Source organism: Acomys russatus, chromosome 1 (assembly GCF_903995435.1).
Source record: "Acomys russatus chromosome 1, mAcoRus1.1, whole genome shotgun sequence".
Taxonomy (NCBI): domain Eukaryota; kingdom Metazoa; phylum Chordata; class Mammalia; order Rodentia; family Muridae; genus Acomys; species Acomys russatus.
The window spans coordinates 119,979,188-120,006,946 of record NC_067137.1 but is presented as its reverse complement, the minus strand read 5'-3'; the positions used below and the strand labels follow the sequence as shown (position 1 = coordinate 120,006,946).

At 56.1% G+C, this 27,759-nt stretch overlaps 1 protein-coding gene across 1 annotated transcript; it reads right to left on the bottom strand.

Moving 5' to 3' along the window:
- Positions 1 to 749: 749 nt before the first annotated feature.
- Aspg (asparaginase) lies at positions 750 to 21,336 on the bottom strand. Its single transcript, XM_051152131.1, has 15 exons — positions 21,060 to 21,336; positions 15,542 to 15,650; positions 14,607 to 14,718; positions 13,039 to 13,164; positions 11,574 to 11,657; positions 10,748 to 10,874; positions 6,960 to 7,072; positions 6,004 to 6,186; positions 5,786 to 5,899; positions 5,177 to 5,299; positions 4,372 to 4,467; positions 3,974 to 4,137; positions 2,966 to 3,052; positions 1,316 to 1,415; positions 750 to 1,130 (listed from the first exon to the last, which is right to left on the bottom strand). The coding sequence occupies exons 1-15, from the start codon at positions 21,139 to 21,141 to the stop codon at positions 1,047 to 1,049; spliced, it is 1,704 nt and encodes a 567-aa protein (XP_051008088.1). The 5' UTR covers positions 21,142 to 21,336; the 3' UTR covers positions 750 to 1,046.
- Between the last annotated feature and the right edge of the window lie 6,423 nt (positions 21,337 to 27,759).

The following is a 27,759-nucleotide window of genomic DNA, read 5'->3' as shown; positions in this document are numbered from 1 at the left end:
AAGACCTGCAGCTGCCCACTTGTGTCAGGATGCCCACTTGCTGCCCCACCCGACTCCGCTGGCCTGGCAGGATCCTTGCCTTCCCCATAGGCAGCCCAGGCCACAGAAGGTAGCTAGCTGGTTGGAAGCTGGAAATGCCCCATGCTTGGGGACTATCTGCCAGAATGCCAGGGCTCCCTGTCACTCCCCTTCAACATCTCAGCTGCCCGGAAGAGGTGCCTAAGCCAAAGATGAAAAGAATCAGGACACGTAGATGGGGCCCCTGAAGCCGCCTGAGGGGGTGAGGGCAGGGGCGGGGCAGGACAGCTTGGTCAGGCCCTCCTCATGTCACCCTACCCTATCATGCCCTGCCAGGTCAGGATGATTGCTCAAGCAGACTGCTGTCTGCTGTGGGGATGACTCTCTGCCCCACAGCCCGAGGCCTATGCCCACATGCCCACACAGTCATAGCCCACAGCCCCATTCAGGCCAAGCAGCAGCTGTCCCCACAACAACTTTATTGGCATTCTGCTCAGCAGAGACCTCCCGGTTTTGTCATGCCAGCGGGCTGGGAAGCAGGTTAGCAGAAGCGGCTGGTATGTGCCTGAGGTCCCTCGGGTGGCAGGGTGGCAGGTTGGGAGCCCCGGAACACTTCCTGGAATCACAGGCTCCTGTGGATGTGTAGAGAAGTCCGTGTAGAAAGAATGATGCATCCAGAGGCAGAGCTCCACCTCAGGAGCCCGGTGACCAGAATCCAGACAGTCCCAGAGCCACCAGATAATGCAACGGGGATGGGTAGCTGCTGGGAAAGGGCCTAGGCGCTTCCAATCACCCAGCCCAAGGCTGGTAAGGTGAAGGTCTGAGGTGGGCCTCTCCTGGCCTCAGCAGCCTCTATCTTCAGCAGACAGTGTCCCTTCTAGAGGTCCCCAAGAAAGGCTCTGGACAACCCATCTGCCCGTTTCCTCAGGCTGTCTCCAGAACTGGCTCTAGGTTACCAGGTGCCAGGATCCAGCTGCAGACCAATGGGAGCTCGCTGAGTGGCCTTCAGCGCAGCCGCAGCGCAGGACTCAGTGGGACTGAGGCTGGGCATGGACTGTGTCCTTAAAGCTCTGTAGCAAGGTCACCACATTTACATACCCAGCTGCTTCAGCCTGTATGGGAGAGAGACCTGTGGGGACTGCCTGGACTGCAGCACCCCAACCCTGGGGACTGATAGGACACCACCTCATGGGTTCGGTTGATCCCAGGGGAAGCATGTTCCTAGGAGGGATGGGCACTTCCTGGTCCAGGACCTTCAGGAGGCCTCCAGAAGAGGGTCCAGGAGGTCAGCACTCACTACTTGCAGGGCACAGTGTCCATCATAGTCCAGCTGTCCTAGGTCAGCCCCAGCCTGCCACCATGCCCGCAGGCCTTCACTGTCAGCTCTGGATGCCAGCCTGGGGGGTGTGGAGGGAAGCTGTCAGAACCTGCTGCGCCCCTCACCTGCCTACCTTGTGTATGTGTCCCTCCCAGTGCCCCAGCACTCTTACAAAGACAGCCCCAAACAGCTGATCCAGCAGCACCCAGCCCTGGGGCAGGAGTCTAAGCCGCGGGCGGCCTGGAGTCTGGTTTCACCTATGGGGTGTGACTGTGACTCAGGTCAAGGGCACGAGCACGCGCGCGCACGCACGCACACACACACACACACACACACACACACACACACACACACACACACCCCTGCCAGTTTCATATTTCACAACACAGACTTTGTGACGTGTCTGGCCCATCTTAAGACAGCAGGAAATACCAACAGCCAGTGGCTGAAGGGAACCCAGGAGGTGAAAGGTCTCTGGGCCCCAGCAGGCTTCAGGAACATCCTTGTTGGGGAAGAAGTGTGGGGGGGGGGTCACTGTAGAGGAAGGTTGGGGTGAACAGCTTTGTCCCTGAACAATGTCTTCACCCTCCCACACTCTATTCCCACTGAGCCAGGCCCCACCCTGGGTTAGCTGGGGCTAGATGAGGCACACGTGGAAGCCACAGCCCCTAAGTGGCTCTGTATAATTTCTGGGAATGAATTATGCTAGAAGCATCTCCAGCTACACTGGTTCCCCACACCTCAGCTCAGCTAGCAGCTCAGCTTAGCCCAGCCTCTTAAAAGCAGAATCCTTGCCAACGGCTGACTCTAGACCCAGCTTCCTGGGACCTACACGCTGCCTCAGTTTCCCTAGCTTTCTCTTTTTTTAAGATTTATTTATTTATTATTTATATAGTGTTCTGCCTGCATTGTGAGCTTGCACACCAGAAGAAGGCACCAGATCTCAATATAGGTGGTTGTGAGCCACCATGTGGTTGCTGGGAATTGAACTCAGGACCTTTGAAAGAGGAGACAGGGCTCGTAACCACTAAGCCATCTTTCCAGCCCAGTTTCTTTATCTTTTACTGGAGCCAATTAGCCTGGGCACAGTCCTAAACCAAGCTATCCCAGGAGACCCTTGGAAGGCACCTAAGGCCAGCTTCCATCCTCTTGTGCTCTCCCACACTCCTCCCTCCATCTTTAGGAAGGGGGCGGGGTTTAGCAAACAGTACTCTTCCAGGATACTGTAGACCAGTGGAGGGGCCTGAGGCTGAGGCTAGTACACTGAGAATGTCTCAACAAATCAGCCTGAAATCTCATGGCATCACCCTGGGCAAGATGAACACACCACTGGGAGCACCCAATCCTAGCTGCCGCCCATGGCCACAGCCCACATCTGCTCTTCTCTTTCCATCTTTACTCTCCCTACCCCTCTCCCTCATGCCTACCAAGTCCACAATGCATGCACACTCCTGCTGGGCTGCTTTGTTGGGTACCCCTATAACAGGGTTCTGTCAGTCAGGCCAGTGTATGCCACCAGGGTGTGGACTCTCCCTCAGCCCCAGCTGGCTGACCTGGCCTTCCCAGCAGCCCCATTGCCTCCCTGAGCCCTGAGGCCGTCCCCCTTAGTTTTGGTGCTCAGGCCATCACCTGCACAGCTCTGTCCCAACATCCTCCAACTCCTGGGGAGATAGGCAAGCCCCAGCGGCCCGCAGCAGCCCAATGACACCCTGATGCCTGCCATGAAAAAGTGCAGATTGTCAGTGTGGCCTGGCCCCTGCCAACCTCACCCATCCCTCAGACGCATGGGCAGGACCAAGGTAGAGCCTCCAAGATCCGTTCTGAGAAGGCTCTGTCTCAGCACCCCGACCCAGGGGGTCTCACTGGGGAGGGGCCAGGACTGGGCCCTGAGCAGGTCACAAGCACCTCACTCCTTAACACCCCTGTGGGTTATGCATTGCCGTGAGCAACCCATGAGAAGCTGATGCGGCAGAGATGCCTCTGTGCTGGCGCCACACTACGCCAAGCCGCCTCCACATGGACTGGCAGGAGAGGTCACAGGAAGACGCTCCCACCACTGCGTCTGTGCCTTCTGTACCCGATGCTGCTCTCGGCTCTAGGATAGCAACACAGTGTGGCCTAGCCTCCCTGCATGAGACCCTCTGGCTGGCAGGCCGGAGGACACCCACAGGGGCCCATCCCCTTTGCCTCACAGATTGTTGGGTAATGCCCAAACACCCACTCTCTTAGCATTTCCAGGGCAGGGCTATTCTGACAAAACTGGAGAGGATGAGTTGACATGGACAGCGTTCCCAATTGTGAAGTACCATCCTTCCACGTGGGGTGAGAGCCAGTTGGGGACCCTCCCTCCGGGACATAGCTTATCATAGTCCCTCTGCTAGCTCTTTCTCTGCCAGATCTTGGGACACATGGATGACTGGGGGGGTCACCAAGAGCTCCTCATACTTTGTCAGTGGCATTTTCCTTTCCAGCATCTTCTGAGGCCATCTCCTCCGTGAAGCCCCTCCAGATTTCCCTGCAGAAACAGGCCTCCCTCGCCGGCCCCGTTCGTGGTCTTATCTTTGTTCACATCAAACAAGTACCCTCTCTCCAGCTCCCCTGCCCTCATACCCGCCGCAGCACCCAGGCCCTGGGTACCTGCCCCTCACGGCCAGCAGTAGCGGGCTCTGACCCTCCTCATCCTGGGCATTGACATCCACACCCTTCTGTAGCAGCATGGTGACCACAGCGGCATGGCCCCTCCGTGCAGCCACATGCAGTGGGGTCTGACCACTATAGTCCTTCAGGCTTAGGTCTCTGCTCTAGGGTGACACAAAGGCACACAACCTCAAAACCCGGCTAGAGGCGAGGACAGGTGAGCAACATACAGGACTGAGAAGGATGAGAACAGGGTTCACGGAGCCACCCCGCCCACTTCCAGCTGGGCCCCTGGGTTAGGATGCAGCCCCACTGCCCAATGTGGCCCTGGGGAGAGTGTTCTGCCCATGTGAGCAAATGTGCTGCCGGTTAGCTTTGTCCCTCAGTGGGGGACTCACCAGGTCCACAATGGCCTGCAAAGTGTCCAGGTCACCGGCATGAGCTGCAGCTAGGGCCAGGCTGGGCATCAGGGCATTTTTCATGGCATCAGCCTCCTAATGGGAAGGCAATGTCACATGGGCCGCTGCCGTGCTTTGAGGCAGTGAGTATTCACAGGGCGAGAGCAGAAAGAGCCAGCAGCCCCCTCACTGTGCGAACCTTCATCTCCCCACAGGGTAGGGTAGGAGGTCTCACTACAGGAAGAAAACTGCCTGCCCCCAAGGGCTTTCCAGGGCCCCAGAAGGCCTTCTGTAGCGTCACTTTGTCCAGCGTCCATGCTGGCCTAATCACAGCTTCTGGACTAGGAACCTCATCACACAGCCACCCTAATAATGACAGATGCCACCCACAGCCAGCGCGGAGCAATTAACCACCAGACTTAAAGGCATCTCTGCAGCAGCCACTTGCTGGCCTTCTGGGTCACGCTCAGCTCCTCCCACCCCTCCCCTGGCTCTGCACACTTAAGTTTCCACCCTGACTATTCAGCACCCAGAACAGACAGAACCCCCACCTTGCTTAGGCTCACCTCAGTCCGAGGTCCAGCCAGCACTGACCACAGCAGCCCCTGCAGACTGCCCCCATCACTTCCATCTCCACAGAACAGACAGGTTCCTTGCCCAACTCCGCCCCGCGATTCCTCCAAATCCTCACCACCCACCCACACCTTCTTTCTGGTCCTCCTCCTATGCTACAATGACAGTGGTGGTCTTGCCATCCCACGAGGGTGTTCAGGCCCTGCCAGTGCCCACACACTGCAGCTGGTACCTGGCTGCCACTCAGACCAAGAAGCCATTCCACACTGCAGCCCAGCACGCCATCTTGCAGCAAGGACAGGTGCTCGTCTATTGTGGGCAGAGTCATCTCCCCACGAAGATCCTTGGCCAGCAGCTAGAAAAGAAGGATACAGAGGCTGGTGGGCTTAGCCACCACAGGATCAGGGAGGCCAGACCAGCTGGGAGGACTTGCGCCCCAGGCCAGGGAGATGGGCCTGCCCCAGGGCTGACACCCAAGCAAGGGCTAAGCGTGACCCACAATCCTCACAGAAGGCTAACTCCCTCCCTACAAGCTCTGGGTTTCCTAAGACCTCAACCTGCGGACCTGGAGCCCTGTGTGTCTGAGTCCCACCTGGGAAGGGGGAAGCGGGGCAGGGTGTCAGGAGCAGTGGGGGAGGGGTGCTGAGCTGGTACTCAGAACTCAAGGCTCTCCAGAGAAGGATAAGGGCATGCCCTGGGTGGACTGGGTCAGCACTGGCCTCATCTTCCACTTCCACAACACAGACACAAATACCCCTCTGGCCTTCTCAGGAGCCAGCAGGTATGCATGTGCACACCGAAGTAGTCCGAGCCCCTGGAATAGTCCCATCGGTACACACACCTTCTTCCTGTCTTCCAGGCTCAGCCCTGGCTGGCCCAGCACATAGGACAGTTTGGCCAGGGCAGCCTCCGATGTCATATCGAAGCCTGAGACAATGCCAGCTCCTGCCATGGCCTATTGGGGGTGGGGGTGGGGATGAACAGGCCAGAAAAGGAGGCTGGCTCAGGGACCTCTCAGCAGAGCCCAGATGAGATATAACCCCCTTTTCCCAGGCCCACCATGCCAGATGCATAGTTGGAAGTCACAGCCCCCTGAAGGCAATGCGTGCAGTTGACAATGATCAGGCCTTGGTCAGCTGCCGTCCGCAGCTCCTGCAGCAGGTCTGGCTTGGTGGGCCCATTCCCAGAGCCGAAGGTCTCCATGACTACACCCTTCAGTGGGGGCTGCAGGAAGGTCCGGACCTGTGGAGGTAGGACACAGATCGGGGGAACCCCAGCCAGCAAGAACAGCAGGGCTTATCCTAGGCTTCCCAATTGTCTGACTTCCGTCTCAGGGTAGCCTGACTCTCTTTGACTGTGGGGAGAGCTGAGCCACGATATTCCCCCTAGCCCTCCAGTGTTGGCCTGGAGAAGCAGGGCTCCTGACACTCAGAGGCCCTCAGACCGTGCCTTGCCCAGACTTCCCCAGGCTGACATTCAAAGACAGAGGACTGTGTCCTACCAGCATCTCGTTCAATAGGTAAGGGCGGCACTGCAGCCACCCAGGAACAGCCGGTAGTTGAGAGGCTGAAGATAGGAAGCAAGGAAGGGCCAACAGCATGACAAGAAAAGGCAGAGAGAGGTGCAGCAGGGGTGAGTACAAACAGGCTAGCCTGAGCTACATACTAAGACCCCTCCACCATGTAAAAAGAAAACAGCAATGGTAGCCACTCCCAGCCAGCCTCAATATGAGACCCTAAGGGTGGCACCAGGTGATCACAAGCATTCTCAAGTGTCTGCACAAACAAGCCGGCATTCAGCTTAGGTGGTCAGCCTTGAACCTTCAAGCAGGCTAGACTTCAGCCCAGTGGAGCCCAGCTGAGAGGGAAAGGTTGCCCATATGGGCAAGGTACCCCCCCCCCTTTTTTTTTCTCCAGACCTTGGCCCGAGAAAGGCCTGGGACAGAGACCGTAGCACCAGGGAGGACTGGGAGGCATGGAGAGCACTGTAGGCAGCTGGTTCTAAGATTTCCCTACCAGAGAGGCAGGAATCCCAGGGTAGAGGCGCAGTAGGCCCACGTCACGTTCCATGCTGCTGTGCACCACCAGATGGTCCTTCCCATTGGGCTTCCGTACCAGCTCACGGTTGACTGAGGACAGACGGCAAGTGTGAAAGCTGCGGCCTCGCCCACCTCCAGTCTTTCATGCCCACCCTCTTGCCCATCCTCCTCCAGGAAACAAATCCCTTCAGCCCAGGTCTTCCTCAGGCCGTGCCAGGTTCCACAGCAAGCCAGTGCCTGGGAGGAGATGTTAGGAGAAAGATCAGTGGCCACAGGGTGGTGACACAGGTAGTGATAAGGGTGATGGGGCTGAGGGTTGGGATCATGGCTAACAGAAGAGGGAGAAGGAAAACCCACAGATCAGATCTGACTAAGCTAAAGTATATGGGATGGGACAGCACTTCAGACAAAGGGGCTGGTGTGTGCAAAGGCTAGAGCCGCGGTCTACTGGCCCCACAGGAAAGTCCACGAACATCATCTGATCAGCCTAGTTTGTTGCTCTCTTGTTGGATACTAGGGACCTTCTATGCCCACTGCCCATCAAACAAATTAATCCATCTTCTCAACCCACACCTTCAAAGAAAGGAAGCCTTTATCTAATATATCCCCAAATTCTGGGGGCTTACCAATGCCCATCATCCCCTGCCCCCAACACACACACACACACACACACACACACACACACACATGCTAGGCAGTGGCAGAATCCCAGGCCAGGGGAAGGCAGAGAGGGGTAGGAATTTGGGGTCGGTATCCCTTGGACAAAGCCATGCCAGGAACCTTCCAGAGCCGTAAGATCAAAGGCCACTGATGGGTTAACACCCGGGCACTAACCACACGGGCAGGAGCAGCCATGACAAGCTATCTCTTGAAGTGCATGACTCCTGGGTGCCCAGAAACCTCCAGCCCAATAGAGGTGGGATGTTGGTGACTTTCCTGCACTAAATTACAGCACCAGAGGAACCTCTAGTCCCACCTAAGAAAACTGAGTCCTGGAGAAAGGAATGGTCTCGCTTGAGGTGCTGTGTACAGAGCCAGGGCAGGACCACAGATCCAGGCACCTCCTCCAAGACTGCCCACACTGCCATCCTCCTAACCCTACGCTGGGTGCTCGCAGGGGCAGGGGGAGGTCATAAACTTAGGAGGTCTGGCTGCTGTGTCTGCCAGAGAAGCCACGTGTGAGAAACAACTAGACAATATTCGGGACACACACTGAAGGGTGTGAGCAAGGGGAGGAGGGGGCAGGAGAGAAAGCAAGGAACTGGCCACCCTGCGAGCTCCAGCATCCATCAGCCGACACAATGGTAGTGTGAGATGTTCTTTAATTTAGGAGCAAGCATCTCAGCTGGGCAGACAGATAAGGCTGGGGGTGGGGGGGAGTTACCACCAGAAGAGTTATGGCCACAGAAGGGGGTAGCACAAAGACAAAGGACCACCCCATGGTCAGCCACCCTCCTGATGAGCCAGGATATCTCCCTCCCCTCAGGGACTCTGGGGACACAAAGGGGGAAGGAAACAGTGGCTAAGCCAAGCCACCATCTCAATCCTTTAATAGGCCTTGCTGTGCTCTGGGCTGACAGGCGTAACCTGGTAATCTAGTCCACCCTTAGCTTAGGGTCTGAGGTGGCCTTGCTGCTTCTGGGAGACAGAGAAGGGCACTGAAGTCCACATGTCTGTGTATTAAAGGTATGGCATAAAACCCCCCCAAGCCAGTGGACAGCGAGACCAAAGGGCACTTCTGCAGTAGGAGTGGCTCCCTCCGTCCCTCTGTTCTGGTGGGCTGGGAGGGGCTTCCCTGCAGAGGCACAGCTGAAGGACGGGACTAGAAGTAAGGATGAGGGGGAGATGGTATAGACACACAGGAGTGAGCAGGGCCAGCAAGACCTGCTGACCCCAGTGTCCCTGTGCAGAGCAGACTGGTGGTCCCTGGCTCCCCTCCCCTCCCAGCAGGTAAATGCAGAGTAGTCAGCAGCAGCAGCCTGTGGGAGGTCAGCATCACAAAGCATCATCAGGGATGGATGGCAGGAGGCAGGGAATGGCAGGAGGCAGGCTGCCGGAGCCCCGGAGCTCCACCGTCAGTCCCTGCCCAGGGCCCTGTAGCCACACCCTGAGCAGAACCCCATATTTCTCCACATGAGATGCCAGAACCGGCTGGGCAGCTTGACAACAGCAAGAAGGCGAGGTGCAGGTTCCCACACACCCACACATACAGGACGGTGGATCAGGATATTGGGCCAGGACTGGAAGCAAGCCTCAGCTCTGGGCTAGGGAAGCTTATGCTGGGCCGGGCTTGCAGCCCAGGTGTCCCAGCGTGGCAGAGACTTCTAGAATCAGGGCGAAGGCCTCTCTGCCCACAGGAGAAGCTCCAATCCTGAGCCCAGATAAGGAGTGACTCAGACTTAGAGAGCTGAGCTGCAGGGCAGTGCCCACATTCACTGCGCCCCCTCGCTGGGCCACTGGTACCACCACCCAGCACGGGCTACTAGCCAGACCACTGTAACACCATCCAATGTAGGTTCTTCCTCCAGTGAGGCCCCAGATAACAAGTGACCCTCTGCCACCCCACAGCCCCTGGTGTTTGGGCCTGGGGTATTTCACTGAGTAGAAGATTCCGAGGTGAGAGGCGGGGAAAGGGAGGCCTGGGTGAGCTGAGCCCCTGGAGTTCTGCCTAGGAAGGGGAAGGGGAGGTGTTTAGGAAGTAGCCTTGCCCTCTCTGGAGGTTCTGGTGCACAGGAAGAGTACCAAGAACAGACACCTGCACGTCCCAGCAACGCTGCGTCCTACCCACGGGACCTGCTGTGCCCGGGGAGAAGCAGTGTGGGTTAGGGCTGCCTCCACCCTCCTAGAGAGCTGGGACACTGCCAGTCATCCTGTCAGACAAGAAGAGCTGCTTTCCCCTAGATTAGCAGCCCAACCTGACCATGCACATAGATGCCTAGCCCTGCCAGAGCCTCCCCAAGCCAGGTCTTAGAATTCCAAAGACGGTAGGGCAGGGACCGGAACCTGGGCCTGCAGCTCCTCCGTTTCTAGGCAGATGTGGGGCTGTAAGGACCAGTGGGCAGTGGTGTACCTGGTCAAGCCTCCTCTACAGCCAGATAGGACAGGCCAGGGAAGGGCTCAGTTTCCCAGATAGGAGGCTGACTGGATCGAAGGCCACCCGGCACTTAGGGTAAGGAGTGGCTAAGCCATTATGGAAGCTCCAGGACCAAGACCGCCTGGGCCTCCCGAAATCCATGTTAAAATACAAAAAGCTAGGTTCTAAGAAGGACCAGTGTGTATAGCAGAGCCACAGGCTGTCACAGAGAGGAACTTCTCCACTGGGGTCATGTGGTGGGAAGAGCCAGGTCCCCCCAGCACTGATCCTGTGTTCACACTGGAGGCTACCACCTCCACACACAAGGCCCCAGGCCCCCCAGCGCTGATCCTGTGTTCACACTGGAGGCTCCCACCTCCACACATGAGGCCCCAGGCCCCCCAGCACTGATCCTGTGTTCACACTGGAGGCTACCACCTCCACACACAAGGCCCCAGGCCCCCCAGCGCTGATCCTGTGTTCACACTGGAGGCTCCCACCTCCACACATGAGGCCCCAGGCCCCCCAGCACTGATCCTGTGTTCACACTGGAGGCTACCACCTCCACACACAAGGCCCCAGGCCCCCCAGCGCTGATCCTGTGTTCACACTGGAGGCTCCCACCTCCACACATGAGGCCCCAGGCCCCCTCTTGCTCTCAGCCAGCAGGCACTGCTCTCAGAGTCTCTTACTTGTTACATCTGCACCCACGGTGGCCAGAGGGGGCAGGTTAGGGGAGCAGAAGGCTGCAAACCTCCTAGCATCCACCTTGGTTGTCCGATTGCCCCGGAAGAGCTGGTTTTGGAAGAACAGGCAGACCTGCGCAGGGCAAAGCAGCAGCTTAGAGCTGGCTCCCCCAAATCCCACTGCCATCTACACCAAGCCTTGACAAGAAGCAGCAGGCAGTGTCCCTCCCGGGTCACCCAGTGAAGACCCAGGTCTCCTGGGGCCCAGGGAGCCTGGGCACTGAATGCACAGATGGCTGCCATAGGCCCTGGCAACTTCTCAGCTGGTGCCGGTGAGCTCAGCCCACACGTACAAAGAACCGGGGACGCCAGACTCCTCTAGGGTGAAGGAGGTTGGGGGACCACCTTTGACCTGCCTGCTGCTCTTTCATAGTTCCCAACCCTAACCTCCCAATGTCCAGGGAACTGCCAAAGACAAGGCAGCTCTCAGCCTGGCCTGTGTGAGGCAGGCCTGTCTTGTCTTCCTGCTCTGCCAGGGGAGACAAGGAGCCTTAAGGTGGACCCAGCCCATTTTCATGGGCTTACGCACACGTTGGTAACACACGTGTAGAATATCTACAACATAAAACCTGGTGGAGGGGCAGCTTTCCTTCCCTGGTTTTGTCAAACCCAGGCTTTTCACAGTTGTGTTACTTGTAAGGGAAGGAACAATTGTTTGAAAGACTGTTCCAACCTCTGGCCTGTGGGTACCAGCATGTGGCATAACCACAAGCTTTCTGGCATTCACCACTCTACCCTCCACCTAGGTCGCTCATGCAGCCAGGCCAGATACCTCAGGGATGATGTATTGGCCAGCCATGAGCAGGGCTCCCAGAAGGTTCTCACGCCCATCGTTCCACAGCGCATGGATAGGTACCTGGGGAGAGGCCAGACAGGTGGCTGAGGCCTGGGACTCGAGGTCACACCCAGCTTCCCACTCTAGGCAAGCCCCTCAGACCCAGCCAGGGAGAGGAGCTGAGGCAGGCTTGGGCTGGGAGGGTGGGGGGAGGTAGTTAGCCCACTTCTACCCACTCTCAAGGCTGACACTCACTGACATTCCTTCTGCCTGCACCTGGGCACCTTCACCTGTCCATCTGGTCCCCATAAAAGCGAAGGAACCAGTAGGGACTCAGGTCCAGTTTTGGCCCCCAGCCCACATGGCTGCAAAGTCCAGCTCCCTCACTATTCCAAGAGCTCTGGGCCAGGCAGGGGACCCAGGGTGGTGGCTGGGTGGGCTGCAGTGGAGAGTCCTCCCTGAAGCATGTACGGCAGTCTAGCCTGTCTCTCCACTGCCTAGATATGCCACAGACAGCGCCTAGGGTGGCTGAGCGGTGCCCAAGAGGACACAAGTGGGCAGGACTGCTGTGGGATGCTCAGAGGCCAAGGTCTTCAAGAGGAGCTGGCTGGAGAATGGTCAGCCAGGAGTAGTCAGTGCAGGGGGAGACCCTGTGGACACTGAACCTCAGTTTTCCCCTGGGAATAATAAGGGATAACTTGTCATGGACCCCCGCAGACCAGAGCTGTGACTGAGCCAGGGCAAGCGAGCCACATCCCCACCTGGTGGAGCATCGCCAGGTTGTGCTCAAAGGGACCCAGATGCCAGCTTCTTGTACATAGGCCTTGGCCACTGCCCCATGGGGGACCTTGTAGGGCTTGGGTAGGATTGGCTCCAGTGGTCATCCATAGCAACAGAAACCTCAAGCCAGCCTTCACTCAAATAGAGCTGTTTGCCATGGCATTCCATTGGCTTTGGCTTGGGGAAGGGTGTGCTAGGTTAGGGCCGGAGGAGGGGGTGCCATATGTGAGGTTGCTATGGACACCATTAGAGAGAAGAGGAAGACCAGGCAGGTGAGGGAGTCCCCCCAGGTACAGCTGTAGGTGCACTTACCAGGATGAGTGTTAGTGATGGCGATGAACAGTGGGCATAAAGCCAGGTGAGGGAAGAGGCAAGAAAGAAAGCCTGGCATGGCCGAGCTGTAAGGGCTGGGCTCTCGGTAGTCTCGAGGCCTTAATGGACAAGATTGCCAGGAACCCATAGGCCTCTAGCCTCAGAAATTGGTAAGAGCCCAGTCGGGCAGAGAGTGGAACAGCCAGGCAAGACTACCCCGCAAAGTGTCCACACACCCTAACTGGCAGTGCACAGCAGGCATGCTGCCAGAACCAGCCGCTGAGCAGGAAGCCCAGGGCTGGCCAAGACCTGGGTCTGTGGCCTTGGGAGTTCTCTGACTCCAAGGCCGAAGAGCTGTGGGACATGTTACCTGGGCACCAGTGAGGATGACGGGTTTCTGCAAGTTCTCCAGCACGAAGGAGAGCACTGAGGCAGCAAAGGCCATGGTGTCTGTGCCATGGATGACCACAAAGCCCTGGTACTGTGTGTAGTGCCTCTGTTGGAAGGGATGAGCTCAGGGCAGGCCAGGTCTCTCCACCACAGGCCTTCTCCCGGGACCATGGCTGCAGGCAGGTGACTCCTCACAAGCCATGAGAAAGGAAAAGCCTGGGATGCTGGCAGAGGGCTGAATGTGGCACCATTTCATCGCCCCCTGCATGCCCACACTGTAGCTTGCTTCAAAGAAAGACGGAATGCAGGTCCCTGGGGCTCTAGGAACAGCTCCCCATATTTCCAGCTGGTACCTCCCAGGAGTAAATTGGCCTTGGTGGACAGTATCCAACCATCACTTCCTGGTGGCATGCTGGCCAAAGCTGTGGCTGCCCAAACAACAGTTCTGAGGGCTAAGAGGCCCCACGCAGTGCCAGAATCTCCTGGCCCATTGAAAGGCCAGAGGAGTTAGGCAGACTCGTGGAGCAGCGTGCCCTCTGCTGGCCATATGAGGTATAGCTGCTTAGTTTCCCAGCTATGAAGAGCACCAGGCAGCGTCCAAAAAGTCTTCATGAGACTGAGATGTGGTCTACCCTGCTTCATGACAGAGGACCTAGCCTGGAGTTACAAGTGAGACTGCGAAGACTGTCCTAGGCCACCACAACCTAGCCTGCAAGTGCTGACTAATGGCCTGACTCCTGAAATGGGCAGCTCAGAGTTGGTGGTGGTAGGGGCTGCTGCCTTCCAGGCAGCAGACAAGCATGTGGCTTGGCCTGGTCAGGGAATGTAGTGCTCCACTCAAGACAGCAAGGGCTGGGGCTGCACCTGGGAGCTGGGTCTGGGGTCATGGGAGAAGAGGAAAGCTGAAGGGGGTGGGGGAGGGGGGGAGCTCCACCATAAACCAGCTGCCCTGGCTGCTACAATTACTAGTACCAGACACTGCGATGGGGTTTTGGTGCTAAACCCACTGAGTGGCAACTCTAAGGTTGGGACTTTGTGGTGTGGGTCAGGCCCATAAAGCCAGTCAGCCCCACATAACCCACCTCAGAGCTAACTGAATCAGATCAACTGTATGAGCAACTGGCCTCTACCTGTATGACAGAAAGGGCCTCAGACTATACCCAGTGCGTGGCCCAGAACCCAGTCCCTTCCTGAGGCTGCCATGCAGGTCACTGCCAGGTCTCAGGTGGACAAAGACTACCACAAGCCCATAGTTACTCACTGGCCCAGTGTTCTGCAGGAGGCCTGCCCCGCCCTCCAGTCCCACCCACATTCAGCCCTCCCACACCTTGCCCCTCCATACCCCAGTTCCTCCTATACTCCAGGCCCTCCACACTCAAGCCCCTTCCATACCATAACCTCCCTCAGGACTCACCCTGCCTCCCACAGCTTTAGACCCACCCTTAACCCAACCCAGCCCTCTGACCCCACCCACACTCCACAGCCCCGCCCATGGCCCGAAGCCCTGACAGTCCCACACTCTGCCCTGCCCACACTCCTACCCTCTACCTCTATGGTTTGGCCAATCTGAACCCACTCAGTGATGCTCATGTCACTGGAGTCGAAGAGTGGCTGGCACTCAAGCACCGTGTAGATGATCCTCTGGTCAGGGCTGGCCGGGCTGCAGGGGGCAAAACTGTTTCCCATTCTGTCTTTCTCCTGGATCCAAAGCCCCACCACCTCTACCCTCTAGCCAGGGTGTGGGCGGGGCTGTGACCCTGGGAGAGGCTGGGTGTGGGCGGGGCTGTGGCATATGGGAGGGGCTAGGAAGGGGGTGTGGGCGGGGCCATGACATCCTGGGAGGGGTTAGGAGGTAGAGGTATAGGCGGGGCCGTAGCATCCTGGGAGGGGTTAGGAGGTGGGGTGTGGCGGGGCTGCGGCATCCTAGGAGGGGCTGTGTCTGGCAGGAGCTCAGATGTGGAAGGAGCTGTGTGGTTAAGTGTGGATGGGCTCCACCCCACTAGTCTCAGTTCACATCGTGAATACAAACACAGCCTCCCTTCCACCTGGAGTTCCAGGGACAGAGACTGAACGCATCTCCAAGAGCTAGGGCCGGCTGGCCTATACCAGCTCTGGGAGAGGTGAAGATCAGCTCAGGTGGAGCAGGAATCTATCTCACTCAGCCATGCTGAGGTGGGATAGGCCACCTGGGTCAGCCCAGCCTCTTTTGATAGGCTTAGTACCCCCATCACTCTTGCTGCAAGCTTCCTTTACTCTGGCCCAAGAGCTTAGCAGGAGGAGAGGAGGACCAATGGCAAACAGCGAGTCCCAGGCACACGGCTGTGCAGGCAGCCACCTCCAATAGAAGGTGAAGAGCCTGCCCAGGAACTCAGGAGGTGCCAAGGTGCCTCATGCTGCCTCCCAGGACATCTGCGCCTCACCCCTGCCTCCTAGGACAGCTGCGCCGCACCCCTGCCCTGGAGCCCGGAAGAATATACACTCACGGCAGCACCAGCGTATCCTCGGGCAGGCGGTGGGCCCCGGCATACTCTGCATCATGGAACATGTGAAGTGTCCTCAGGGCGGCAGCCAGGCCTCTCCCGGGTACGAGCACTGCAGACAGAGTTCAGGTGAGGTGTGGGCTCCAGACCAGGGCGGTGGCAACCTCCCGCAGTCAGACAGCCTTCCCTTCCTCCTGGGTGTCAGGCGCTGCTCTGGGGCTGGGGCCAGGCTTCAGCTGGGCCACAGCTGCCACCCAGAGCCCAGGGGACTTAGGTAGCCGGTTCACCTGGAGGTTCAGCATCTTCCTTTGGAGCCGACTCCTGAGTGAATCCTAGTTTTAAACCGAGCCAGTCCGAGAAGCTCCCAGCACCACTCTACCCTGTCCTGCCTCTGCTTGTATCAAATGAGTCTGGACTCCCCCACTACCACCACCACCAAGAGGGGTCCATGGGGCCAGGTCCTGTCCAGTGAGTGCATGTACACTCACAGCTCTACCCCCATGTGCCTATGGACATTGCTGGCACTGTCTGCCCCCCATTTCTCATCTACTGGGCACTTTCAAGGTCCAGCCTGAGACAGGCCCTCCAGGAAGCGATCTCTGATGCCAGAGGTCTTAATGCCCTTTCCATGAGTTGCCTGCCCAGCTCAAATACTCCCAGAGGGTATGGATTGTGTACAACTTTTCCAAGGCCCAGCTCAGGCCCCCTGTCCCTGTCACCAAACACAAATGCCCCAACCCAGCCTGCATTAGCATCTGAGGAAGCTGGATCTAAGAAACACTGTACACCCCACTCCTAGGACACCCTACAGAGCACTATAGTCTGGCAGAGGCTCCCAGAAAACAAGACTGAAGTGCCAGCTGTCGCCCTAGGTTGCCCTCTGCAAGCTCTGTGACCTACGCAGCTGCAGTCTCTCTACCAGTCCCTCTGTGAGAGCCTCCTCACATGCCTGGCCCCTGGGCACAGCAGTGAAGACAAAAAGGTCCCCTAGAGACGCACATGGGACCTCAGCAGGAGGCAGTGTCGTGTCAGTCCTGGGTGTCAGTACAGGACAACCTCTGCAGGCTGGACCCTTTCCTGTCACTGCACCACTATTACCAAGGCCACGGTCCTTCACCAGCCTGGATGGGCACACTGTGCCTGCTACCGGGGATCTGCAGCCAAGCCTTGACGACAGGAGTCAGTCTCACACGCTGCAAGCACAGGGACCTGTGTCCACCGGGCTCATCCCCAGCTGTTCCTTATATACACCCCATCCTCAAAGCCAGAGTCCTCTGTCTCTTCTCTGACCACATCTGCAGAGTCCCTTTGCTTCCAAGCACTGGTATGGGGACGTGGCCACCTCTGGGGACTTTGGGGGAGGAGCCCCTATGTCTGGCCAGGGTCAGCAGGGAGTGGGCCTAGCAGACTTTCCTTCCCCACACCACACCATGCCTGAACCAAGCTGCCAGTAACTTACCCAGAAGGTACAGCTGGTGCAGAGGGGAAGCAAGGTGAGGGCTCGGCCCTGCAACATCACTGTAAGCAGCTTGCAGACCTGCTAGCCAGGTTCCCTGCTTGCCTCAGCCTGACGCCACCAGCCATGGTAAACACGGAGCCTACTGACCTGACCAGGAGCCTACCTTCTCCAGGTTTACTCCTGACTACATTGTATTTCTTGGGGTGAGTCTAAGGACAGAGCCATTTGAGCACGTCAGTTGTCTCCTGGTCCCCTGCCAGCCAGCCCCTCCTCCTCCCATCTCTCCTACCCAGCTAGCCTGCTGGGTGCTGCCTGCCAGCCCTTGGCTGCTGCCGGCTAGATCTGGTCACAAGTAAACCACAAATCCGATGCGCTTCTTTGCCTCCCTGCTACAGGTCAGGAGCCCTGCAGAATTTGGAGCTGATAAAGCTGTTCCCCACCTCTGCACCGCTGAACCCCAGGTTCTTAGGCATCTCCTGCCCCCAACCACCCTCTGGCCTGGCACAGGGTCCCTTAAATGTCTCTAGGGTAGTTTGCTGCTGTTGCTATCACTTAAGGAAATGTTTTGTGGACAGAGCTCAGAAAAACAGATGAATTCTGTGAGTTTAGTCAGCTCTGTGGGCCTTGTGAGCCACCCTAGGTGTAACTGGGATATCAGCCCACTTCTACGTTCACGAGTCTCCAGGCCACTCAACATCCTAGCCCAGGAACCTGTGACATTTGTCTTTTTTTTGGGGGGGGGGGTTGGTTGGTTGGTTTTTCAAGACAGAGTTTCTCTATGTAGCCTTGGCTGTCCTGGACTCACTTTGTAGACCAGGCTGGCCTCAAACTCACAGTGATCCGCCTGCCTCTGCCTCCCGAGTGCTGGGATTAAAGGCGTGTGCCACCGCACCCGGCTTGACATTTGTCTTTTGTGACAGTTTTCAGAGCTATAATTGTATCTGATATCCAGGGAGGGAGAGACGATGCTGGATTTTCCAGGTGGCTGCAAAGGCCACAACCTGTGTGTCCTTGTAAGAAAAAGGTGGGCAAGGGACACATAGAGAGGAGCCATCTGACAAGGCAGCAGACAGAGCAGAAGAGTTACAGACAGGGGGAATGTGGCCTCCAATCGAGCACCCTGGCAGCCACCAGAAGGTGGAGGAGGCAGGAAAACTTCTCTGTTAAGGCCTTGAGACTTTAAACTTTGCCTCCAGAGAGAGGACGGACCCTGAGGCTCTCAGTGCTGATTGGCTGGCTACCTCAGGACACTAAGGCTGCCACTCTCAGTGGCCCTGGGGTACCCACAGACACTTGGCAGTTCACCTTGAGGGAAGGGGAAGTGGGGGTGCATGCAAACCAGGCATTTATTGACATGTTTGCCTCAGGCAAGACTTTCCTGTCTACAGCTGGGACTATTGCCTCTGAGCATGGACAGTGGCTTCTGGGGACACATGGCCGGAACACTGTGGTAGGGTAATCATGGGCTGGACTGAGAGGGTACAGGCCTTAGGAGCCCTTCTTTGAAGCGGGTCACCTGAGAAGTAGTAAAACCAGCCAAGAAAGAGCTAAACTCTCCTATGATTTTCTTCCTAGAGAGAAACTAAAACACTTGTTATCACGAGACAAGATCCTGGGGAGGGGGGGGGGAAGGGGCAGACGGGAGGGGGGGGGGAAATGTGACAGAAACAGCCAAGGAGGACAGGAGCTGAGCTGCCGATAAGACCATTTTTCTGGATTCCACAATAGTGTTTTAATTAGAATTTGCTGTGATTTCCCCTGATGTTCTAATACCGGCTTTCACTCCCAGTTCTGACTTTGTAAGCTGCGTTCTTTTCCTACGGAGGTCACCCCTGATGCATATAGCCCTGGGATGCTGAGGTCCACCCTGCCTAGGACCTCCTGATGGCCTGTGCAACTTTCACACTGAGGGCTCTAGCTGACACAGGAAGTCTTTGGATGCCCAGGGGGTCGATGGGGCAAGCCTGGGTTCAGGCTTGGGGTCGCTGGACACATGTTTTTTTGACTTGTGACATCTTCCCGGATCCCTGAAAGGGGTGGCGAAGAGGTGAGCCATGCTGTCACCTCTGTCCTCTCCTGCCTTGGCAGGGCTCGTCACATGGTGTCGGGCACTGTTTACCAGCAGGCACACGAGCTGTTCCAACAGCGACAATCTAAACAGCTTCTCTGTAGCGGAAGCCACCACTCCCACTTGCTGGGGGCCAGGACCCACAGAAGCAGGGACAATCTGGTTAATCATTCATGCCAGTGGGGCCATCCAGGGCAGGCAAGACCTGTAGCCCACAGTTCAGCACCACCCCCCCCAGCAGGGCACACAGAGGGCTGAGGCATGCCTGAGCCCCAGGTTCCAATTACCCAGCTTGCTTTGCCTTGGGTTCCTGCCTCATTCCTGGAAACCCATTCACACCTGTGAATATTCAGAGCCAGTGACTCCAGCCACACCCGAGGCAGACCCAGGCAGGCCCCAGACAGGCCCGAGGCTCCAAGGCCTAGCATGGCTGCTCATTCAGGTATGCAGATCCCCCTAGGGGTCATCAAAGACCAGACCTCCTCTCTAGTTCTCCCTTATCCCCTGAGGACTAAGCCCAAGGTTCCCTATAGTTGCTCTAAAGAGGGAAAGGGTCAGTGGCTGCAGGCCTGGGGAAGAGGGGGGAAGGAAGCGGGAGTGGGGGGGTGGGGGGAGGGGCTGGGTGTCCCACAAAGGCTAAGGAGTCCCACGAAGGCTGGGGGGTCCCATGAAGACCAAGGGTGGATTTCTGGGAGCAGCTGGTCCAGGGAGCAGAGCCCTCAGCTTAGAGCCAGAAGATTCTGCCATGGGTGCTGCCTGCCCCCCTCCACCAGGGTCTGAGGACTGCTGCCACCCTGAGCTTTTTGGGTGCAGTGTCTGCTACCCTGAGGAAGAGCTTCTAAAGCAGAGCAGATCCTGCCGGTCTCCATCTCTTCCCAGGGCTCGTGCACCCTCCCCCCCCCACCCCCCCCCGCCCCCAGAGCAGGGAGCAGGCTCCTAAGGGTCCCAGATGACCTTTACCCATCTGAAACCCCACACCCCACTGCACCTAGGTTTTGGGCATCAAGCCCTGGCAGCCTCTTAGAGAAACACAGCATGCGGGAGAACATGGGGGCATGGGCATGATGCCACCACAGGGGGCACTGTGGTCAGAGTCTACTTGCTGTCCCTTAGCCTAAGCTGTCCTAGCCGAACTCAACAGGACTGAAACTGCCTGCGTGTCAAGCCTAGAGGGAAAGCAACAAGAGGTGGGACGAGGCCACCTGGTCCCTGCTCTAGTCCTCCTCTCTCTGTCCCCACACACTGCTGCTCCTGGTCCGGCCACACGTCCTCAGGAGCCTGTGTTCTCAGTGGTGTCCTCTCTGAGCAGCCCCAGCACAATCCAACAGCATCCACAGTACCAACAGTACCCTGAGGCCCACAGGCAGTAACTGACCCTCTAAAGGGCTCAGCTCCTTAATGGGTGTCACATTGCTTTGTCCATAGCTTCGATGAAGGCCAAGCTAATTGGCCATGGCCTCGCCTGCTAGTAGGGTGTCCTCAAGGGCATTCGCCAGGGTGTCCCAACCAAAGGCAGCAGGATGTGTCTTCCAAGACCCTAACCCTATTGTCCAAGCTCCTTGAGAACAACCCAACTTGACTCTTAGCTGGGGAAAGCTGAGAGTTCTCTGCAGGGACAGAGCAAACAAGCAGCTTTGCCTGAGGCTGTACTAGCCTCTCTCGCAAAGGAAGAAAGGAAGCAAGCGCACTCACTCTAAGGGCTTTCACAGACTTAGAGGGTGTGGAAGGTCCCCAGCATCCTTCCCAGCGCCCGGGCACAGAACAGAGCACCGGTCCCTGTTCCCTCCTCTGTCCTTGTGTCCCGTGACTTCAGGGCAGAAAGAGTTACCATGCCCCTCACCCTTTCCAGGGCCCGGGCTTCCGACTCCCAGCTACCCGGGGTGGGGGTGGGGGAGAAGGAGGGGTCCAGTCCCCTCTTGCATGAGAGTTCCCTAAAGGTCCCAGTGGCCCGGCCCAGAGGCCATTCTGCCTAGGGCGTAGGGACATTGACTCACCTCCGCCCTCGCTCCGCATGCCGATGGTGCCGCCAGTGTAGATGGCCAGCAGCCGCCGCTCAGGTCCCATAGCCCGCGCCATGGCTGGGACAGCGCACTCCTCAACCGGGACGGAGCCAAAGGGTAAGAGCGGGAAGCGGTGGGGCCTGAAGGGTGGGGCTTACTGGAGGCCTGGGGCTGCTTTGGTTGGTGCAAGCTGAAGAACCGATGTAGGCTGGACCTGAGGTGGAGGAGGAGTCGCCTTCAAAGCAGAGAGCTGGACTCTGGTGGAGTGCAGGAAAGATGCTTGCTGGGGATGGAGCTGAGCCCATAGGGGGTGGGGCCTCATGAATGGGGCGGCTTTTCTGGGTTTGGCTTACCTAACTCAGAGGCCAAGGACCTCCAGAATGCCCAGTCCCGGGCAGTCTCCTGTCCCAGCTGGTCCCAGCATTGCTGCCTCGACCCTCTACACACACTCCCTGAGTTTCTAAGGGCCAGGCTGAGGCAGCCAGTTTTACAGAAGACTGGCATTCACTTGTGATCTAGAGGTACCAGGAGGGCAAGCTGGACTTGGAGCAGGCCCCGCCCTTCAGAGGGAACTAAGCCCCACCCCCAGGCCTGTCCCCTCCAGACCGCCTTAGGCAAAGGTGAGGCCTTCTCCGACTGGACTGGTGGGCTATGTTCTGTCTAGGAGTACTTGCTGGGAGCTCAGCGGTCTGGAAACTCTTTGGGAGCAATCTTTTGCCATGTACTATGAAATTGGGGTCCCAAGTACAATCCCTGATAGCACTCGGGGAGACCCAACTTGTTCACTTGCACATGTACTTTTCAATACTGATCTGTCACCCAGGATGTAGCCCACACTATTAGCACACTTTGACTTACAAACCCAGGAGACCTTGTCTGGCTTGGAGCATCTCTGCTGATAGCCCAGCTCAGAAGTCAAAGCCACTCAGGACCCAGGGTGATTTAACTGTCACAGCTGTCACAGGCCACGGTTCTGCTCTTGTCTCTCTGTGTTCATTTGCTGCTGAGGCAGTGACTGACTTGGTCACATGTCTTTAAGTTTCTGTTCTGGGGACATAGCTCTTGTCCTTCTTGAGTTTGACCTCCAGGGCCAGGATAGCAATGGATAAAACACTACAGGGAGACGGTACTGGCTCCACAGGTGACCAAGGTCTTCATGAGGAGCTGCCATGACGGCAGAGTGAAGGCAGGACATGGCAGAAGACAAACATTGCTGCAGAATATTCGATCCCATTCTGAACCCTGAGGCTGTGAAATGTAAAAACCTGTTTATTGGCCAGGTGTGGTGGCGCAGGCCTTTAATCCCAGCACCCGGGAGCCAGAGGCAGATGGATTGATGTGAGTTCGAGGCCAGCCTGGTCTACAAAGCGAGTCCAGGACAGCCAAGGCTACACAGAGAAACCCTGTCTCGAAAAACAAAAACCCCAAACCTATTTATTGTTTTTGTGTGATTGAGCCCCAACACACACCTTTAATCCAAGAGTTCTCTGTTTATTGCAAACAGGTGATTAAGGTGTGTTCAGCCAGCCCTAGAACACACCTTTAATTCAAGAGCTTTCTGTACACAGCTTTCTCTTGTAGTCTTGGCTGTCCTGGACTCCTTTGTAGACAAGGCTGGCCTTGAACTCACATTGATCCACCTGCCTCTGCCTTAGTGCAGGGATTAAAGGCGTGTACCACCACCATGCTTTCCTCCTGCACACAGGATTTAATAAAGTTAACCCTAGGTCAAGAGGCGGAGCAAGAAACCAGCTGTCAGGGATTAAAGAGTAAGAGGGACTTTGAGTTGCAGGGTATTTAGGACAGTGTGGATAAGAAGGGGCTTTCTGAGCATTGAGCTAGCAAGGCTTAGGCCTTGGGTTTTTTGGCCTTTCCCTCCTGAGCTGTCAACTAAGCTAGTGAGCTTTTTGGTCTTTTTCCTCTGAGATGTGAACTGAATAGGAGGGTCAGCTGGGTGCTTTCTCTGCCTCTCTGACCTAGCAGGTTTTCACCCCAGTATCTGGCTCCTGCATCTTTATAGGTAAAACTGTACAATTTGGGATTTCATTCTTACTCTATTTTATTTTGGGTTTTTCTTTTTTTTCTTAATATTTTATTTAGTTTTTAATCTATGTGCATTGGTGTGAAAGTGTCAGATCTTGGAGTTACAGACAGTTGTGAACTGCCATGTGGTTGCTGGGAATTGAACCCGTGTCCTTTGGAAGAGCAGGCAGTGCTCTTAACCACTGAGCCATCTCTCCAGCCCTTATTTTTGGTTTTTTGAGACAGGGTTTCTCTGTGTAGCCTTGGCTATCCTGGGCTCAGTTTGTAGACCAGGCTAGCCTCAAACTCACAGCAGTCCACCTGCCTCTGCCTCCTGAATGCTGGGATTAAAGGCGTGTGCCACCATGCCTGGCTTGTTTTTGTCATCTTGATACAAGTTAGAGTCATCTGGGAAGAAGGACTTTCAACTGAGAAAATGTTTCCATGAGATTGGCCTGTCGGAGCTGAGTGCGGTGGTGGCACAGGCCTGTGATCCCAGCACTCAGAGGCAGAGGCAGGTGGAGGAGCAGAGGCACACAGACTCTGTGGACCAGAACCACGGGTACAACACAAGCAGGATGCATGGCCCAGTTCCCATTGGCTGACAAGGGAGTGGGCAGGGCCACAGTACAAAAGAAGAGGCATGGGCAAGAGAAAGCCTGCTAGAAGTAGGTCCAAGAAGGGTCTTGGAGTCCAGGGAAACCAGTATCCTCAACTGAAGGTCTGTTGGAGAGGAGAAATGGTGACATGCATCGGGCTCCCCCTCTGCAGCTCAGAAGGTGACTCAGCTCATCTTTTAGTGGAGGTTGGGGATGTGGGAGGGAGGGGGAGGGGAAGGGAGGAGGAGCAGATCAGATCTGCAGAGGGAGGGGCTCTCATACTGGGATGGCCCACTCACCAGGAGGAGGGAAGTGGGTGGACTGAGGCTGGTGACTCAGCTGGACCTGTGACATGGGTCCTGAGTCCTGAGATGTCACATACTGGCACTATACAGCCACTGGTCCAGGTGGTCAGTGGTAGGTTCCAGTTCCCTCTGAAGGTTGAAGTCTTCTGCTGCGAGGGCTTTGTCTCTTCAGCAGTTTGGGAGAACACAGGGCTGGGGCTCCTGCTGCGCCTGCACTCCCTGCTTCCCTGAATCCCCACTGCAACAGAACCCCACAACTATGGGGGTGTCGGAGCACACACCTGTCACTCAGCGAGGCAGAGAGCGCCTCAGCTCCATCTTCAGCCCCCACATGAACGCCAGCGAGGACTTAGAGATGCCAGAGAAAATGCTGAAGTTCCAAAGTTTCCGGAAGAAAACAAAGAAGGGCTTGTTTGTGGCCTGTTGTCCTAGTGACACTAGGCACCAGCTACAAAAATTCAAACTCCACAAAACAAAACATCAAAACACCAGGCTTCTATTCAGCAGAAACACTGTGGAGCCTGGGCTACCCAGTGAGATGTAGGCCGGCTTGGGCTGCGTAGAGAGATCCTACCCCAAAATTTGAAAAGAAAAAAAAAAAAAAAAAAAAACATTAAAAATAATTAGAGCCAGGCATGGTGGCGCACGTCTTTAATCCCAGCACTCGGGAGGCAGAGGCAGGCAGATCGATGTGAGTTCGAGGCCAGCCTGGTCTACAAAGCGAGTCCAGGACAGCCAAGACTACACAGAGAAACCTTGTCTTGAAAAATAAAAACAAAAACAAAATAATTAGGCAGAAAGAAAGGAAGGGTGCGAGGCTGTAGCTGGAAAGAAGGCTCGGTGGTTAAGGCTGCTCACACAGAGGACCAGGGGTCAGCTTCCAGCATACACACCAGGCATCTCACAACCATCTGTATCTCCAGCTCCAAGGAATCCAGTGCCCACTTCTGGCCTCTATGGGCGCCCATGCATACAGTCAGGTGCACACACATACCCATGAAAAATAAACAAATCTTAAAAAAAAAAATAAGCCATATACAAAACCTAATCCAAAGTACATTAAAGATCCTACACACAAGATTTAGACTAAAGAGGCTCCAGCTAAGGCTACACAGAGAAACCCTGCCTCAAAAAAACAAAAAATAAAAAATAAATTGAAGAGGCTCTTAGGAGAACACAGAAGGACACAACATGACAAGGGACTTGGAGCTTGTGTCCAATCTGGGTGTGACACCAAAAATCAGCCAGAGGAGAAAGGGGGCAGGGCTTACAAAGTGCCCGGAAGGTCTCCAGAGGCTCAGTCAGCTCAGGAGTGGCCGCCACCCAGCACCCAAATGTCAGACAACTAGACTTAAAAACAGCGGCCTCCAAAAGTGATCCGTGAGTGTCAACTAAGCTCACAAAGAAAGGCCCAACAGCACTGCTCATTACTGAAACATTGTTACAGACAGGACCCAAATCCAGCACCAGAACCCACGGGACTGTGGAAGAAGAGAAGTGACCCGTGCACTGTGGCTCGCAAAACCTCAGACAGCTAATGCCTCACACCCATCCCCACCCCCGGGACGGGTGCTGTAAAAGATAAGACAGAAAGGTCATGAGCAAAGAGAAGGAAATAAAGGCTGATGTGGAGAGGCTGGGACTCTGTGCACTGCTGGTGAATCTGCCCGGCAGACAGCTCTGTGGGGAGACGGCCACGCAGCAAGAGCTGGAGGGAGAAGCACCACGTTTCCGGCCACAGACACATGCTCAAGAAACATGTGGCTTGGACATTGGAAAGGAGGGAGATCCTGTCATGTGACACTCAGATGAACTCCTAGGATGAAGTTGGGAGGTACAAGCCAGTCACAGAGACACACGAGGCCCTGCTCCGTGAGACACCTACATGCAGAGGAGACTGAATCCACAGCGAGCAGCCGTGGGTTAATGTCATAACACAAGGACTTCACAGAGAGAGTTTGGTTCCTCTGCTCCTTTGCCACATAAAGATACTATGTTCAAGGCACCCTCTAGGATGCAGAGACCCTGGTCCTCACAAAATGCCAAGCATTGAATTTTCCAGTCTCAAGGAAGTAAGTTTTTCTTTTTTATAAACTGTCCAGTCTCAGGCATTGAATTACAGCAGCGCAAAATGGGCTCATGTGCTAGCATCGTCAAAGACAGGAGACAGAAAATGGATGTTGGTTGCTAGGCTGGGAGAAGGAGGTTGTTAAGTGGGTTCAGAGTTTCAGATATAAACAAAAAAAAGGTCCTGGGGCTAGAGAGACAGGTCAGTGGGTAAAACGCTTGATGCACACGCACAAGGACAGATCTCAGCACCTACGTAAAAGCCAGGCATGGCAGCAGGAGCCTGTCACCTCAGTGGGAGGAAGATGGATCCTGCGGCCTCACTGGCTGGAGAGTCTTAGCCACAACAGTGGTCTTCATGTTCTCTGCCTCAAAAAAACGGTATGGAGCAGAGCAGAGGAAGGCCCTGACGACAGCCTCCGGCTCCAGTCGCACATGTACGGACAAGCTCACTAACACACACATGGAGACATACAACCATCCGTGTATGTGTACTTGTACCCTTGCTGACACTGCAGAAGCTACAGCCAGGGTAGGGGGTAGCTTAGCTGGTAAAGTACTTGTTGGCACAAGAACCTAAATAAAAGCAAGGGTGGTGAGTGTGTGCTTCTGACCCCAGTGCCTAGAAGCAAAGGTGGCCAGTCCTGGAGTTCTCTGGCCAGCCAACCTAGCAAACTAGGCAGCAAAGCAGTGAGGGAGCTTGTCTCAAGACAGCAGGTGAGAGGCACCTGAAAAATGACACCTGAGATTGCTCTTTGACCTCTACAATCACACACACACATGTACCTGCACACACACACACACACACACACACGTGCACCTTCACACACACACATGTACCTGCTTACACACAGATACACACTCACACTGAGCTCCAGCCACCACACGCTAAGTCTCAGAACTTTTTGGACAGACTGCAGACTAGGAAGGACTAGCTCCTAGAAGCCTCCTGCGGGCAAAAAGGCACCGATAAGCACAGTTAGCCCCCACAGACAAGGAAGCCGACAGACAGACAGATAGACAGACAGACACACACACACACCGTGAACACAGCCACCCTCCTGCAGGGCCCTCTGCTGGCACGCTGGGTGAGAACGGTGAACTCCTGCTCTGTCACGCTGTGGGCAGCTGAAGACTGGCCCAGCGCTGACAGAAGTTCCACAACACTTAGGGAGGTGATGGCTTTTGATGACCTTAAACTACCTCTGCTCCAGGACCCAGTAACCCCACAACTCCCAGGCACTTATCCAGGAGAAACGCAAGTGTGTCTGCAGAGACCTGCGCCTAGCAGTTGTGCTCATAATTGTCAAAACCTAGGAGGAGGCCAAGAGCCCATCCCGAGGAGACGGACGGAGGCACTGGCACACTTACGCAACGGGCTACGGGAGAACGAACACTGATTTGCACAATAACTCGATAAACATAAAACACGTTCTGTTGAGGGAAAGCAGCTTGGCCCCATGGTACAGAGGCCTCACGTGGGCTCTACACATTTATTCCAAGCTCCTCTCAGTAGCATGGTCACAGGGGCCACGCAGGTTCTGAGGTATCCGAGCACCTGTGGGAGCAGGAATGCTCTGCTGGCGTGTGGAGGAGGCCCAGCTCGCTTTGCCACAGAGCAGACTCAAGGAAATCTACACGATGCCGTCCCCGTGCTGGGTCCTAGACTGAGGAAAACTGAGACAGCAAGCTGGGTACCAG

Coding starts and splice junctions, on each gene's coding strand:
- Aspg (XM_051152131.1), bottom strand. CDS start 21,141: ATGGCGCGGGCTATGGGACCTGAGCGGCGGCTGCTGGCCATCTACACT. Junction 11,658..13,038: donor TCATCCTCACTGGTGCCCAG/GTAACATGTCCC, acceptor GCCTCTCCCCAG/GTACCTATCCATGCGCTGTG. Junction 3,053..3,973: donor CTGCTGGCCGTGAGGGGCAG/GTACCCAGGGCC, acceptor TTTTCATGGCAG/GCATCAGGGTGTCATTGGGC.